Here is a 15,940-nt window from a genome sequence, read left to right as displayed (position 1 = left end):
GTGGCTTAAATTTCCCCTGTTGTCTGCTGGACCCAAACCTTTTCATGCAAAACTATTTCAAAGTTGCCTTAAGGCGGAAGTAATGAGGATGAGGAGGGGACAGAGATCTGAGGCTAACATCCCCAAAATTCCCACAGCCAGAGACTTTCTCTAGATAAGGTCATTGGCTATGGTTACACTCCATGGAATGGACTGGAAGCAAACAAATCCAGAACCCAAGTTTTCATAGGAATAGTTTTGTCAAAAAGTCCCAGCTCGGGTGACATCAGTCTAAGGCTATTGAGCCCGAGACAATGCATCCTAAAGCTCCTAGCTCAGGTCAAGCAGGATCCAAGAAAAGGGGACTCTGCCAGTGTCCTTCCCATCCAGGTCAACAAGGGAAAATGGTACACCAGAAGCCTCCCAGCGACAAGGCCAGCACTCCTGGCTCTTCCTTTTTGGCCAGCTACCCACTGTTATTCTCCTGTTTTCACCTCCTCCAAACAGGTTTGCTATAAAAACTCCTTGCAAGTCTAAGAAAATAACAGCATATCCCCAGCAACCCTGGCAATACTGATATGGGTATCCAGGTTGGCTCCAGGGGGAGGGGCACATGATGTCCTGAAGTCAAGGGCACGCTGGGAGGGAATAACTATCCCAGCAGCAGATCACATAGGTCATCACAGAAGACCAGACCAGCTCAGGGAGGGAGCAACCAAGGTCGTCCCACTCCCCCCTTGCCACAGCTGGTTGAGGGGCAAGCAGAGCTAAACCTCAGTGGGCCAGCAGGACACAGGAGACACATCTTGGGGGAGTCTGGGAATTAGAAGTCCTTGAACCTAAGAGAAAGCCACAGGAAACCATTCTCTTTCCTCTACAAGTAGTAAAAAACATAAAGTAAAAATGTATGCCTCTGATTGCCAATGGCAGCCAATAAGGCCCTGGGAAAGAGCCAGACTGCAGGTGGTAAAGCAGAGAAAAGAACAAGCTCCCTTCTTGATGGCATCACTGAGCTGGCACCAACCTTCCCTCTGTCTAGGTGGATGCTCCTAATTGACCCATCATAGCTGAACAAGAGAGTCCCCATAACAACTATCAATAATCTTTCATAATACCTGGGCAAATGGAGATGGGCCAACTCAAGTCCCACAGTTCTAAGATATAGCAAATATAAACTGTAACTAGCAAGGGGTGAGCATGAAGTGAATGCAAGGAACCCCTCAACATGAGAAACACATAAACTATAAGATGCACCCTTATTGCAGAGATATTAAAAAGCCAAAGCAGCACTACGATCACTCTAATCAAGAACAAGGCTCAGATTAGAAGTAACAAGGTATCTGTCAACTCCACCCTTCTGTTTGGGAAGGGACACACTCTAGGTCACATTCAAGACTTAAAGGACATTACAAGACAGCAAACAGACAAAATAGAGACTGTATGGGGAGTGGGGGAATAGCTCAGTGGCAGATCACTCACTTGCATGCTCAAGGCCTTGGGTTCAATGCCCAGTGCACCCCCCCCCCACCAATACAGAAAGGATAATAGAGCTTTGGCCACTTAAATATTTGTATTTGGCCACTTAAATCTATGCATAACTATCATTCTGATATCTAAAACTATTCACCAAGAGTGGTGGCACACACCTGTAAGTCCCATCTACTCAGGAGACTGAGGCAGGAGAAACACTTCGATCCATGAGTTCAAGGCCAGCTTGGACAGTGAAACCAAATTAAAGTATTAAATAGAGTGATAACTTTCGGGTTTTGATCTCTAACCCAAAAACCATGAAAACAAGAAAAAAGAAGGATAGATTTGAGTTTGATGACAAGTCATAATTTTCAGAGAACTCAAAAAATTCAGGAAACACAAACACTACTAAAATTGCTTTTATGCAGCTATCATGCACAAATATGAAAATACAAATATTAAGTGTTCATAGTTAGAAAAATAAAACATCTATCTTATAAGCTGCATGCAAAAAAAATACAATTTAATTATTATTTTTTTTGAATGTTCATCCTTTATCTATCCCACAGTCTCCCAACTTTGTGGGAAGGTCCTAACAGGCCAGTTCAATGACAGTGGTTCCAGTGGACACAAAGCTCAAGGCCACCCCTGATAAACACGTTTAACTAAACCAACTTGGAATCAACATTTGTACCAAACGAATGCTCTAATTTTTACCTGAATGTTGAAGTACATGTATTCGGGGGGCGGGAGGGGGGTAGGCGGGAGTGTCTTTCTACCTTATTTTTATTTGCTTATCATTTTATTAAGCATTATTTTAATTGTACATGTTCATAAGATGCAGTGTGATAACTTGACACACACAACATGCAATGATCAAATTAGGGAAGTTAAAATCTCCATCTCCTTAAACATTTTTAAAATTTCTAATTAATATGTAATAATTACACATATCTATGAGGTTCAGTGTGAATTTTAATACAGGTGCACAATGGGTACTGATCAAATCAGGGTCAGTAACATCTCCATCTCTTCAGCATTACTTTCTGTTTGGAGCCTTTGAGCTCTTCTCTCCAGTTATTCATAAAATATACCCTGGGTTATTGTGAACTATAATTACCCCACTGTTCTACCTTACTTTTAAATTTATAATAAGATAAAAAAGCTTATTACAAGTAAGCAAGAAAAAAAGACAATAAAAAATTACCTGTAATCCTTTTGCTCAAAGATAACCACCATTTGCATTCTGGGATACACTCCTAGTCTTTTTTTGTATGTGTAAACACTTTTAACCACAATAGGATTCTATAGCACCCCTGTTTTGTAAACCGCAGTCTCTACATACCATACCACTGACATCTTGTCAGTAAATATTCTTCAACATCTCCCCTCCCCACCCCCCTCTCCCATGACTATACCCAGTAGCCTTCTCCATCTCACTTCTCACAGAAAAGGAGCAAGAGCTCAGACTCCCACTTAAAGTGTCATCTTTCACTAATAATAGTCAATGAAAACCAAGACCTCAACTCCTGCAGGGCACACACCACTTTCTCAAGAATCAGCTTAAACATACTCCAGAGCTGATGATCAGCCTAGATTGCTTAGCTCCCTCTCCATGCAGCTCAGCCTAAGAGCCACATTCCTGTACCCTGTGGCTTTTAGGAAGAGAGGGACACAGATGGCCAGACCAAGTTCACAATCAACTTACCAACTGTAATCATGGTTGTATCCATGTATTACACAATGTGTGGAGCACAGAAATCAGAGGACGACTAAAGAAAGCAATCTGATTTTCAGTTTAAACCTGGAGCTCTTCCCTTCCCAAACCACAATGGGCTGAGGAAGTCAGCATTATGACGAAACCAAAGCCAACTCACTTATTAAATGAGAGGGGAAAATGGAGAGCAGAAACAAAGGCAGAGGGTTTTTAAAAGACTGACGGTTCTGCAGGCAGTAAGGCTGGTTAGAGATCTGAGTCATGCACAACCTTGAATCCAGTGGGACACACACACACACATTTTACTCATTACTAAACAGTTAATATGGGGGAGGGTAGGAAGGGAGTCTGGATTTGATCACTGCACCCTGTGTTCAAACAGCACACTGAACCCTATTAATAGGTACAATTAATATATGTTAATCAAAAATAAAATATTAAAACATAAATTGCCACTAAGTGCTCACTAAACAAAGTGATTCTCTAAATAAAGGAGTCTGGTTTTCATTTTTGTAAAAAAAACAAAACAAAACAAAAAAAAATTTCTTCCAAAACTTGAAAAACCAACAAAGACACAGAGGTAAATAAAGCTAATCCACCTAATATACACATCCTGAATCTCATAGAAAAAATAACAAAAAGCTTTTTGTCACTTTCATTACCTGTGGTCCAAAGCCTGTCCTCACTGGTCTTCTCACATTGGTGGTTATCTACCACTCACGTGCCAAAACCTAAACATAAACCTGTATCACGAGGTCAGTCTAACAAATTGTTTGACTTTGTATTTCACTCCTTGAGAACAGACGTACAACTGGAGCAACTCGTGTGACCCATTAGGTAGGAGTGTACTGGCCACTGTTCTAAACGCTATTACAACAATCTCAATGTTTTACCCTCAAGAGGAAGCCCAGCTTTATAATACACTTTAAAAATACATTATAGGGGGGAGGGTGCTGTACCTCAGTGGTAGAGCGCTTGCCTAGTGAGTATGAGGCATTGGGTTCGATTTTCAGCACCACATAAATAAAATAAAGGTATTATTTTGTGTCCATCTATAACTAAAAAAAAATTTTTTTTAAATTATAGTCAGGTGTGATATTGCTCACCTGTAATCCCAGTTAGTGAGACAGAGGTAGGAAGGTTACAAGTTCAAGGCCAGCCTTGGTAAATTAGTAAGGCCCTGTCTCAAAACTAAAAATTTAAATTATAAACATGATCAAACATCGCACCCAAATACAAAGAGAGGGCTGGCCTTGAGCCAGGCTGGAAGTGGGAAATGTAACTAGAATATGAAAACTGTGCTACCACCGGCAAGACCAACAGTCAGGGCCCAGCCCAGGACCTTGTCACTGCCGGTCTCCTCAAGACAGGGTGCGTGGTCTCTACCTGGTAGACAGGAGGTAGAAACATGCCAGAGCCATCAACACTTCACTTCAGCACACCTGGAAACTGTGGACCCCAAGAGCCCTGACCAAGTGACAAGTGACGGGATGTCACCCAAACCAGAAGCAAGGCAGTTCATAGCTTCCTGCACCAAAAGAAAACTCACCTTTGAATGGCCCTGTTCTCTGGGTGAATTAGAGGTATAAGAATACAAAATCTCTTGGCCCGCCTGCCAAGAAGTCACCAAACACTGAATTTGATGACAGCTGGGGAATCTGAGAGCCTTGACATTAAACTCAGTGAGTTCTGAATCAATACAGGACTCTGTGGAGTCAGGAACAAAAAGTCCACTGAAATGTCAAATTTAAGCGAGTTACCCCAGATACACTTCGGGAATACAGTTCTTCCCACCTCAAGGCCTCACAGGGACAGGCCATGAGGACCACTTGGGTTCTAAACAAAACATTACACTCTAATGAGATTTGAGATATGCAAGACATAAGTGGCCCGGGTCGTTACACCACCAAGCTCTCTGCTAAGACACAAGCCACAGTCCTGGTCAGGTATCAAGAATCTCTCCAACATGCAATTAGCAATCATGAATTGCTTCTCAAAGTCAATGACAGTAAGTTATGGAAAGGTCCACCTGACAGAACTAGAAGTATTCAGAAGTCCTTACATGTCCGAGAAGAAAGGACTGTGACAGCATCCAACCCTCTGTGTGCTTGGATGCTGCTGGGACTTCCTTCCCCAAATCCAAATGCATGTTCCTGGCTCCTAAAGCTGCATATGACCTGGAGAAGAGGAATCCTGGAAACCTGGAAAATTGATGGTTCCTGATACTGCCCACTGAGAAACACCACTGTGGGTGTTTTCATTAAATAATTGATTCTTCAAGTTTATGGGAAAATGCTGTTTTGTAAGTCTAGACATTTTGTTCACATTTCTAAATCATGCTCTCATTTCCATATTCCACCAACAAGAATCAAGCAAACTGACAGTAACACTAGTCAACAGTACAAATATTGCCACCTATAGTCAGAAAATGAAATATATTTATTTATACTGTGACCTGGAAGAGAAACAACATAAAAACAGAAAGTAACATTTTGTTATACTTTCCATGCCCTTCATTAAGCCTAAGACTGGAATACTTATGATTCTGACAGGTGACAGCACATGTACATTACTTTGATCCTTCATAAGGACTTTCCAAAGATAAACTTGTGGTTTGCTTTGTTGCTAGTTAACAAATATCTCAAAGCCTGGCTCAGCAGCACAAGCCTGACTCCCTGATACTCAGGAAGCTGAGGCAAGAGGATCACTTCATCCCAGAAGTTCAGAGCTAAACTGAACAACATAGATAAAACCTCATCTCTTAAAATAAAATTAAATTTAAAAAAAAAGTTAGTAAGACAAACTCATTCAAACACTTGCAACATAAAAAGTTTGAAAACTCTTAAGTTAGGCTTAGGGTTTTTTTTTGTGTTGTTGTTTTGTTTTTGTTTTGTTTTATCCTGATGCTACACAAAATTCAAGGATAACCAAAAAAACCTGTTTAGTAAGAAGATTTCAGTTCAAAAATTTTTAATGAACTATGCTCTCTTTCTAGCCTATATAGCCATGTTTTTTCTGATGCCATGTTAAATAACTATACAAGGAAGAGAGGTGGTTAAATTAGCAATGAACAAAGTTTCTTCTACTCAAATCAATGCAGAAAGCAATTTAGCTAGAATTATGTATTACTGCAATGTTACATTCTTGAACTATGTATTGTTGCATGTTACATTCTTGAACTATATATTTGTTGCAATGTTACATTCTAAAACCATTAGTCATTTTTAAGCAATGTTATTGAGATGTAATTCATATCTAAAACATTTCATCCATTTAAAATATAAAACTCAGTGGCTTTTGGCATATTCACGGGGATTTCTCCCCAAGATTATTCATCCTTCTCCTGAATAAATATATCTCAAGCATACTGAGGGTCCCCAGAATCCCAAAACAAACTTTCTCAAGTAAGCTTCCCAGGGAGGAGAGAACCTACTGCACTGGATAAAAGTCCAGGTATCCAGATGACTTCCCTAAATTGTGTTCTGCATGGTAAAGAAGTTGCAATCATCCAAAGATTCCCAGTTGGCCACTGTCTTCGCCCCCTTAAACAAATTTATTTTTATTCCTTCAGTTAAGGAAACTGGTTTTTCAGTAATGAAATAATTCAAACATTCTGATTTAATAAAACTGAAAATAATATAAACAAAAATATCAAAATGTATAAATTTCACAGATACTATCTCCTTGATGTGAATTCAAATTAATGAGTGTTAAATTTAAAGCAATGTATAATACCTGCCAGTTTCAAATACTGCTTTGGGCTAGAGGAACAGCTCTGTGGCAGAATGCTTGCCTGGTATGCATGAAGCCCTGGTTTCAATCCCCAGCATTTCAAAAACAAACAGCTACTTGTAAATGTCACCATAAAACCTAACCCTTTTTAGATATTCTTAAAACATTAGCAATCATGGCATAGACTCCGAGAGTGGTGGCCCAGGTCCTGGGTATACTGCACCTCACAGAGCATGCCAAGCCAGACACAGGCTGTGGAGTTGGCATGACTGGCAAGAATTACCTCCCTTGAGAAAACTGCCTCTCAGCATCCACCTTTAGGTGCAAATAATATCTATACTGTAATCTCCAAAAGCAGTCTTGTCCTGACCATTTTGCAGTTCAAAGATGACACTGAGGAATTGTGAAATAGTCTCTTAAAACCAAAGAAGGCACCTTTTAAAAATTAACAATTATTCTTAAGATGTCTTCTCTGCGAATGTTCATATAAAAGCATTTCCCTCTATCCCTTTCTCAGACACAGAAATAAATCCAACTTAAAGGGTGATTTAAAAGTGTTGGATTGGCTAGAACAAATTTAAAAATTAAAATAACTTAAATATAAAATAAAATAAGCAAAAAAAAAAAAAAGTGTTGGATTGGGGGTGGGGTTGTAGCTCAGTGATAGAGGTCCTGGGTTCACACTTCAACATTCAAAAAAATGAGTTGAATGATTGGGGCTACAGCATGGGGTCATCCCAGGTTCCTAATTACTATAATTTATCCATTCTAAAACATCATTGTTTTCATATTTTAAAATCTCTGAAAAAAAAAAACATGCATTATAAAATTGACAGCATGTAATCTGACAGCATTTTTTCTTAGTGGTATATAAAATAATGGTGCATCTTAAAAATGACGGCACCTTAAAAGAAATATGTTGAAAGAAATGTCTATGCCAAAGGTCAACCTTAAATATTTTTTATGAAGTTCATAATTACATACAAATCAGCAAAGAGATACCTTAAAACAATCAGGAGCAATGGATACTGTCGCAACTACACACACCACCACATCCCAAGGGCCATCATTCAAAGCTACTAATTGTTGCCAGGTGAGAAAGTGGCTCCTCCAGTGAAGCTAGATTTTTCCTGAACATTTCCAAGTTTTAACACACTTGGACATTAAGCAAGATTCCTAGTCAAATCTGACCCAGGAGCATCAGTTTGCAACCCTTAATGTTTGTATGTGTTTTACATCATCATGAATAATCTAGCTACAAAGACCTTTCAAGATGCTTGGAAGAAAGGAAAGACCATTCAGCATGTTAAAAAAAAAATGGCTTTGGAATCAACAGGACTGGTCTCATAAATTTTTTTGCTGTGTGTCCTTATGCAGTTCACTTACACTTTCTGAACTCTCATTTAGCATCTGTCAACCCAGGATTTTTAATGAAATTTAAATGAGATAGTATGCATAAGGCTTAGTGTGGAACTTGATGAAGAGGAGTCATCCAGACCAACAGCCACTGTCAATCAAAGTCTCATTCCAAGTCAGCCCGTCCTTCGTTTATATGCCATTTGCCTCATTCTTGCACCCCCAAAATTTAAATGCCATCTAATATTATGAAGAAGTCTGTCATTCAAATTCTAATTTCTCATCCAGTAGACAATTTTTTTCAATAAAAGATACCCTTCAAGATGTGATAAAAGATTTCAGAAAGTTAACAATATCATTCATGAGAAAACTATGCCCAAATGAGCTACAGATGTCCAACAATAAATAGAAAGTAGAAAAAAGACCTCGAAGGCCCCAAGCCAGATGCAGAAACTAGTCCAAACTGCTCCTATTCCAAATCTAATCCTCAACCATGAATAAGAAGTTTTGTTCACGCAGAGAAAGCATTCGACAAAGTACAGCATCCCTTTATGTTCAAAACATTAGAAAAATTAGGGATAACAGGAACTTACCTTGACATTGTAAAAGCTATCTATGCTAAGTGTCAGGCTAGCATCATTCTGAATGGACAAAAGTTAAAGGCATTCCCTCTAAAATCTGGAACAAGACAGGGATGCCCTCTATCACCACTTCTATTCAATATAGTTCTCGAAACACTGGCCAGAGCAATTAGACAGACGAAAGAAATTAAAGGCATAAAAATAGGAAAAGAAGAACTTAAATTATCACTATTTGCAGATGACATGATTCTATACTTAGAAGACCCAAAAGGGTCTACAAAGAAACTACTAGAACTAATAAATGAATTCAGCAAAGTGGCAGGATATAAAATCAACACGCATAAATCAAAGGCATTTCTGTATATCAGCAACAAAACTTCTGAAACGGAAATGAGGAAAAACACTCCATTCACAATATCCTCAAAGAAAATAAAATACTTGGGAATCAACCTAACAAAAGAGGTGAAAGATTTATACAATGAAAACTATAGAACCCTAAAGAGAGAAGTAGAAGAAGATCTTAGAAGATGGAAAAATATACCCTGTTCATGGATAGGCAGAACTAACATCATCAAAATGGCGATATTACCAAAAGTTCTCTATAGGTTTAATGCAATGCAAATCAAAATCCCAACGGCATTTCTTATAGAAATAGATAAAGCAATCATGAAATTCATATGGAAAAATAAAAGACCCAGAATAGCAAAAGCAATTCTAAACAGGAAGTGTGAAATCAGGTGGTATAGCGATACCAGATTTCAAACTATATTACAGAGCAATAGTGACAAAAACAGCATGGTACTGGTACCAAAACAGGCGCGTGGACCAATGGTACAGAATAGAGGACACAGAGACTAATCCACAAAGTTACAACTATCTTATATTTGATAAAGGGGCTAAAAGCATGCAATGGAGGAAGGAAAGCATCTTCAACAAATGGTGTTGAGAAAATTGGAAATCCATATGCAACAAAATGAAACTGAATCCCTTTCTCTCGCCATGCACAAAAGTTAACTCAAAATGGATCAAGGACCTTGATATCAAATCAGAGACTCTGTGTCTGATAGAAGAAAAAGTTGGCTCCGATCTACATATTGTGGGGTCGGGCTCCAAATTCCTTAATAGGACACGAATAGCACAAGAGTTAATAACAAGAATCAACAAATGGGACTTACTTAAATTAAAAAGTTTTTTCTCAGCAAGAGAAACAATAAGAGAGGTAAATAGAGAGCCTACATCCTGGGAACAAATTTTTACTCCTCACACTTCAGATAGAGCCCTAATATCCAGAGTATACAAAGAACTCAAAAAATTAGACAATAAGATAACAAATAACCCAATCAACAAATGGACCAAGAACCTGAACAGACACTTCTCAGAGGAGGATATACAATCAATCAACAAGTACATGAAAAAATGCTCACCATCTCTAGCAGTCAGAGAAATGCAAATCAAAACCACCCTAAGATACCATCTCACTCTAGTAAGATTGGCAGCCACTATGAAGTCAAACAACAACAAGTGCTGGCGAGGATGTGGAGAAAAGGGTACACTTGTACATTGCTGGTGGGACTGCAAAATGGTGCGGCCAATTTGGAAAGCAGTTTGGAGATTCCTGGGAAAGATGGGAATGGAACCACCATTTGACCCTGCTATTGCCCTTCTCGGACTATTCCCTGAAGACCTTAAAAGAGCATGCTACAGGGATACCGCCACATCGATGTTCATAGCAGCACAATTCACAATAGCTAGACTGTGGAACCAACCCAGATGCCCTTCAATAGATGAATGGATAAAAAAATGTGGCATCTATACACAATGGAGTACTATGCAGCAATAAAAAATGACAAAATCATAGAATTTGCAGGGAAATGGATGGCACTAGAGCAGATTATGCTTAGTGAAGCTAGCCAATCCCTAAAAAACAAATACCAAATGTCTTCTTTGATATAATGAGAGCAACTATGAACAGAGCAGGGAGGAAGAGCAGGAAGAAAAGATTAACATTAAACAGAGACATGAGATGGGAGGGAAAGGGAGAGAAAAGGGAAATTGCATGGGAATGAAGGGAGACCCTCATTGCTATACAAAGTTACATATAAGAGGTTGTGAGGGGAATGGGAAAATAAACAAGGAGAGAAATGAATTACAGTAGATGGGGTAGAGAGAGAAGATGGGAGGGGAGGGGAGGGGGGATAGTAGGGGATAGGAAAGGTAGCAGAATACAACAATTACTAATAGGGCATTATGTAAAATTGTGGATGTGTAACCGACGTGATTCTGCAATCTGCATTTGGGGTAAAATTGGGGGTTCATAACCCACTTCAATCTAATGTATGAAGTATGATATGTCAAGAGCTTTGTAATGTTGTGAACAACCAATAAAAAAAATAAAATAAAATAAAAAATAAATAAAAAGAAAAAAAAGAAGTTTTGTTCAACGGCTAATCCCTCCAACACCAAAACTCATCTGATGGTGATTTCAAATTTGGTTCCCTAAACCAATGTGATTGAAATCCAAGTGAATGTGAATAACTCACCAGAGGAAGGTCACCCAGAAACACACTACAAAAATTAAACCACACATACATTCACATAAGCAAAGTCTACATCTTAATCCTTTTCATTCTACAAATGAGATAGACCTAGCTGATGAATAATACCCACCACCCTGCTTTGGTACCCTCCCCCAACTCATGTTCTAGGTTAATACTATGCTTCACTAAAGTACAGAGAACTCAACAGTCTTTACACAATGGTAAACAATTACATAAATAATTACTCTAAATACATAACACTTTCCATCATAAATAAAGTAACAAATTTACTTATAAGAAATCTGCTAGGTGTGGGTGCCTATGTTTCTAAGAGATTTATAAGTTTGCTCTTCTCTACAGCAACCAAAAATACCTTCATGTGTGATGTTCTGCAGCACACTAAGTCTGCAGACTGCAGGGCACACATATTTAACACACCTCAGAAAACCCACCCTGCTGTTTGTTTTAGCAGGCATTCTACTTTCAGAGACTGTCAAAATCTTCCATTTGTTTTCTTACCTAGACTATTTCAGGGAGACAATACTAGCTGTGAATAGATAACAATTTGTTGTTAGTATTCTATGAAGGCATTCCCTGCTTCTCAGGAAGGCAACCTGACAGCGTGAAAACTCCCATAAAAACCAAGTATTACAGAAATGTGAAATTATCAAAATAGCCCAGGCTTATTTTTTCACTAGTAGGAAAAGGCTTAAAAAAAAAGAGAGAGAATGATGAGACTTGTCTTGTGTAATATAATGTGTGTAGAACTAAACAGTACCAGCAATAACTAATAAAAGGTGTCTTCATCACCTCTTGCTATTACCTGTATGGTTCCCAACACCCTCTGGCAACAGGCAGGAGTGAGCCAGTCATAGGGAGCCCACCCCAACTCAGATTCTGTTCCTATGTCTCCCTCACTTTCACACTTCTCACCAGTTCAGATCAGCATTGACTCATCAGAGACAAGAGTGGCAAGGTGCACTCTAGGTAGAATCTGACACCACTGCCAATGTAAACAAAGCACTAACAACAATAACATAAATGTGATTTGTTTATCCAGTTGCATTTCCCAAAACATTCTTAAAATATTTTTTCAGGGAGCTTTTAAAAATGATGTTATTAAAAATGTTTTTAAAAACCTGATATGAAACACAGCTGTCCACATCCCCCTCCACACCTTAACCCAAGCAGCTCTTTGTTCAGGAATGTGGATACCTCTGCACCTCTAAGAGCTCCCCGGCTGCCCTCTACTGATCCTCATTAAATGAAGAAGTGGAGGATGCAAGGGAAAGGAGAGGATCCAGGAGGGAGGAGAACCCCTGGGTAAACAAAACAATGCTACTTTCACCCATCTCTGGAAAAACGCAAAGGGGAAAAAAAGAAAAGTATTTTCTAAGGCAAAACATGGCAAAATGACAAAAGGTGCTCATTTTTTTTTTTATAAACACCACAGCAAGCCTAGCTTAGCACCGTCGGAGAAAAGTCACCCCCTACACACCCTACACACCCCAAGATACCCATTGCACTGCACACTTACACACACACACACACACACACACACACACAGGCAGGGTAGGAAAGCTGCTGAGAGCGAAACCATAGAAGCCATAGCTTGAGCCCGTCTGAGATAATAGCCTCTCTTTAAACCCCACCCCCATCACCAGAGAAAAGGGAGCCTCAGAAAGAAAGAAGGGAGGAGAAGAAAAGAGAAATCGAGAAAGCCTGAATTTCCAGGCATCAACTTTTCACGAAATGCACAACCAGGATAGGAAATACCTCCCTGCTGAGTAATGCTTCAAGGGTTGTAAATTCACCTCTCCAAAGGGGAGCCAGACCTGGGCGCGCACCCCGCCAGATGGCAAACCACTCCTACCTGCTCCATCCAGTCTGCCTGTCACGCCGCGCCCGAGACAGGCCTCCCACCCCCCTTTTTGGCAGAGCAACACACCAATAAGAGCCGAGCGTAGCTGGTTGAGAAAGGGCTGAGCAGTGATTTAGCAGGATTGTTTCAAAAGGGGGAGTGGGAAACCGGAGGAGAGAGTGAGGGTAAAAAACAAAGCCCTTTCCAATGAAACCAACCGTTTGGGGGCGTGGCTTATTTCATTCGCTTTATTAATAAAAGAGATCAATGGAGCGTTCCTCTCTCCACCCACCCCGGAGGTGCCGGGCTTTAAATCCTCGGGGTTGGGGGAGGGAGGGAGGGTTGGCAGGACTGCAGGCTTCCTCCAAGTTTCTAGCAGCACCTGCCACCTTCGATGGGCCCTCCACCAAAAAAAGGGGCTCTGAAATGCACAATCCAGATTTCAGACATTGCAAGACAGAGGAACGGCCACACGCAGCTCCCGACGTCTCCCCCACTACCACCAGGGTCAGCACACACACGCTTCTGATAGCCTGCAGACAGGATCCTTAGAAAGTTCCAGGGGGAACCATCAGGGTCCTCCGCAGCCCCTGATCCCCCGCACCGCGCGGGTCTCCTGCCGCGACCCAGACGTGACACGCATCATGGACTCCGGGCTGCAGGGACGAGAGGCGGAAAGTTGCCCAACAGCCTCAGGAGACAAGGCTCAGAGAGGAAGGGGACCCGCGGGGCAAAGAGGCACAAGCGCCTTCAGCCCATCCCAAAAGCGGGGAGAGGCGGAGTGAACCCGTGTTCCAAGGGCGTCGGGCCGCTTTATTTACAAACAATGCGCTCGGCTGGGGGAAAAAGGACCCAAGCCCCTCTCCCCCGACCCTGCTCCCGGGCGCTCCTGTTTCTGGGGCCCCCCTGCAGGCGCGGGAGACGTGCAGCCCAGGGGTAGCCCCGATCCCTCCCCTGCCGGCGCGGGGCGGAACTCCCCGGGGAGTCCCGGGCGGGAGGGGGTGCCGCTCACCTCGTCTTCGGAAAGTCCGTAGACCGGCTCCCCGAGCCCGGTCGCCATGGAGCCGGCGCCCCGCGCGGGGTCCGAGACGATCCGGGGCTGCTGGGCTGCGGCGCGGGCCGCCTGGTCTTCCTCTGCCTCCAAAGCCAGGCGGTCCGGCACCCGGCCCAACGCGCGTCCCGCTGGGGAAGCGGTCCGGCGCCCGCAGGTGAGGGTGCCCGAGCGCGCAGCCTCTGCCGCGGCCGGCGCCGCTTCCTCCCGGAAGGCTGCGGGACGTGCGGACAGGCGGCTCCCGAGAGCGCGCCGAGCGGCGGGCGGCAGCCTCGGCGCCTCTCCCTGCGCGCGGCGGCCGCCGGGCTTCCCCTCCCCGCGGCCCGCACCTCCCTCCTCCGGCCCTCCCCGCTCGCCGGCCGCTCTCCGCCCCTCTCCGAGCTGGATCTGCGATCCCGGCGACCCGGCTCGTCTGCCCCCCGCCCCCCGCTCCCACTCTCCCCGCCCCCTCCTCCGCCTCCTCCCACCCGGAGCCTAGAGGGGACCCTCCCCGCTCGCCGGGGCGGGCACACGCGCCCCCCAAGCCAATCACCGGCCGAGCTGGGGGGCGGGCCGCCGGCCGAGGGGGTGGTGGAGTTCTGCCCCACGCCCACCCCACCCCCGGCAGCTGCTGGCGTCCGGGGGTCACCCGGCCGCGGGGCGGGGGATCAGGGGCGTGCCCAGGCGGGCTTGGCCTACCCAGCCGACCCTCCCTTGCCCTGCTTCCCTCCGCTTTGGGGAGGGGGCTGAATGGACCTTTGGGAGCGATGATTTTTTGAACAACATAAGCTCCCTGTCCGTTTAATTCTACGGGTGGTCTTTTTACCTAGAACCCTGAGCTCGCGGTAGTTGTTAAAAGAGGGGGAAAGGATGTTTCCAGACCCCTTTAAATTCTTGGTAGCCCCAGCAAGCCGGGTTTGACTACATTGTCAACTCCGGGATACGATCTGCCTGGCCTGGCTGCCAGCCGGGGAGAGGCTGCCCCGGTGTGGCCGCGAGTCGCCATTGCCCGTGTCAACGTTACAGGGAACAAAACCAACGCAGCGCCGGCTTAGTACACACCCACCCACTCCAAAACAGCGCGGTTCTTTGAATAAAAGGCAGCTCTTTTTTAAGCGCAACGTGAAATATCAAACTCAAGTTTAAGGTTATCCTTTGAATATGCAAACGATTGAGACGTCTTATTAGCCACCATAGGAGTCTTCCCACATCCCAGCTACAGTTTCTCTAGCAAGCAGTTCATTTAATCCTTCAGATTCATAAGAATGCAGGAGACTAAATAAGCGAGAGAAATTCGTCATTCGACTTTTTCAGGAAGCCGTTAAATTTAATGTTCAGTGCAGTTGTGAGTTCAAAAAGAAAACAGACGCAGAACATGTCATTTGCCTTTGAAAACAAAACATCAAAATGCTTATTGGATCTTATCAAGGTGCATTTAGGACTTTCATTCACGGAAGTTAAGAGAGAATTCACATAGTTTAAAGAATCATCTTGCTTGTCTCCAAATACATTGCCAAGTATGTGCTGTTCGCCCTGCAGATCAAAGGAGGGGGGCACACTCATCCTAACTTAAGCTTTCCTTGGATTCCCTGAGACATGACTGTGGCTTAAAAGGTGTGCCATGTAATGGATTTCCTTTCACGGCTCAGCCTCATACAGTCAGCATCCTACTCAGAA

The 15,940-nt window shown here is 42.9% G+C and overlaps 1 protein-coding gene across 2 annotated transcripts in view; it reads right to left on the bottom strand.

The window, feature by feature from the left end:
- The window catches only part of NEDD4L (NEDD4 like E3 ubiquitin protein ligase), a 303,382-nt gene extending 288,689 nt beyond the window's left edge, over positions 1-14,693 (bottom strand). Inside the window, exon 1 of one of the 2 annotated variants that reach the window (XM_081263107.1) lies at positions 14,246-14,693. In XM_081263107.1, coding sequence (XP_081119233.1) covers positions 14,246-14,293 — 48 coding nt within the window. In that variant the 5' untranslated portion in view covers positions 14,294-14,693. The remainder of the gene's footprint in view (positions 1-14,245) is intronic. The other variant, XM_081263099.1, reaches the window with a different exon arrangement.
- Positions 14,694-15,940: the final 1,247 nt, after the last annotated feature.

This window comes from Spermophilus citellus, assembly GCF_964194105.1.
Source record: "Spermophilus citellus genome assembly, chromosome: 12".
NCBI classification, from domain to species: Eukaryota; Metazoa; Chordata; class Mammalia; order Rodentia; family Sciuridae; genus Spermophilus; species Spermophilus citellus.
Note: the sequence above shows the minus strand (reverse complement) of the source record. Positions and strands in the feature narration are given on the sequence as shown.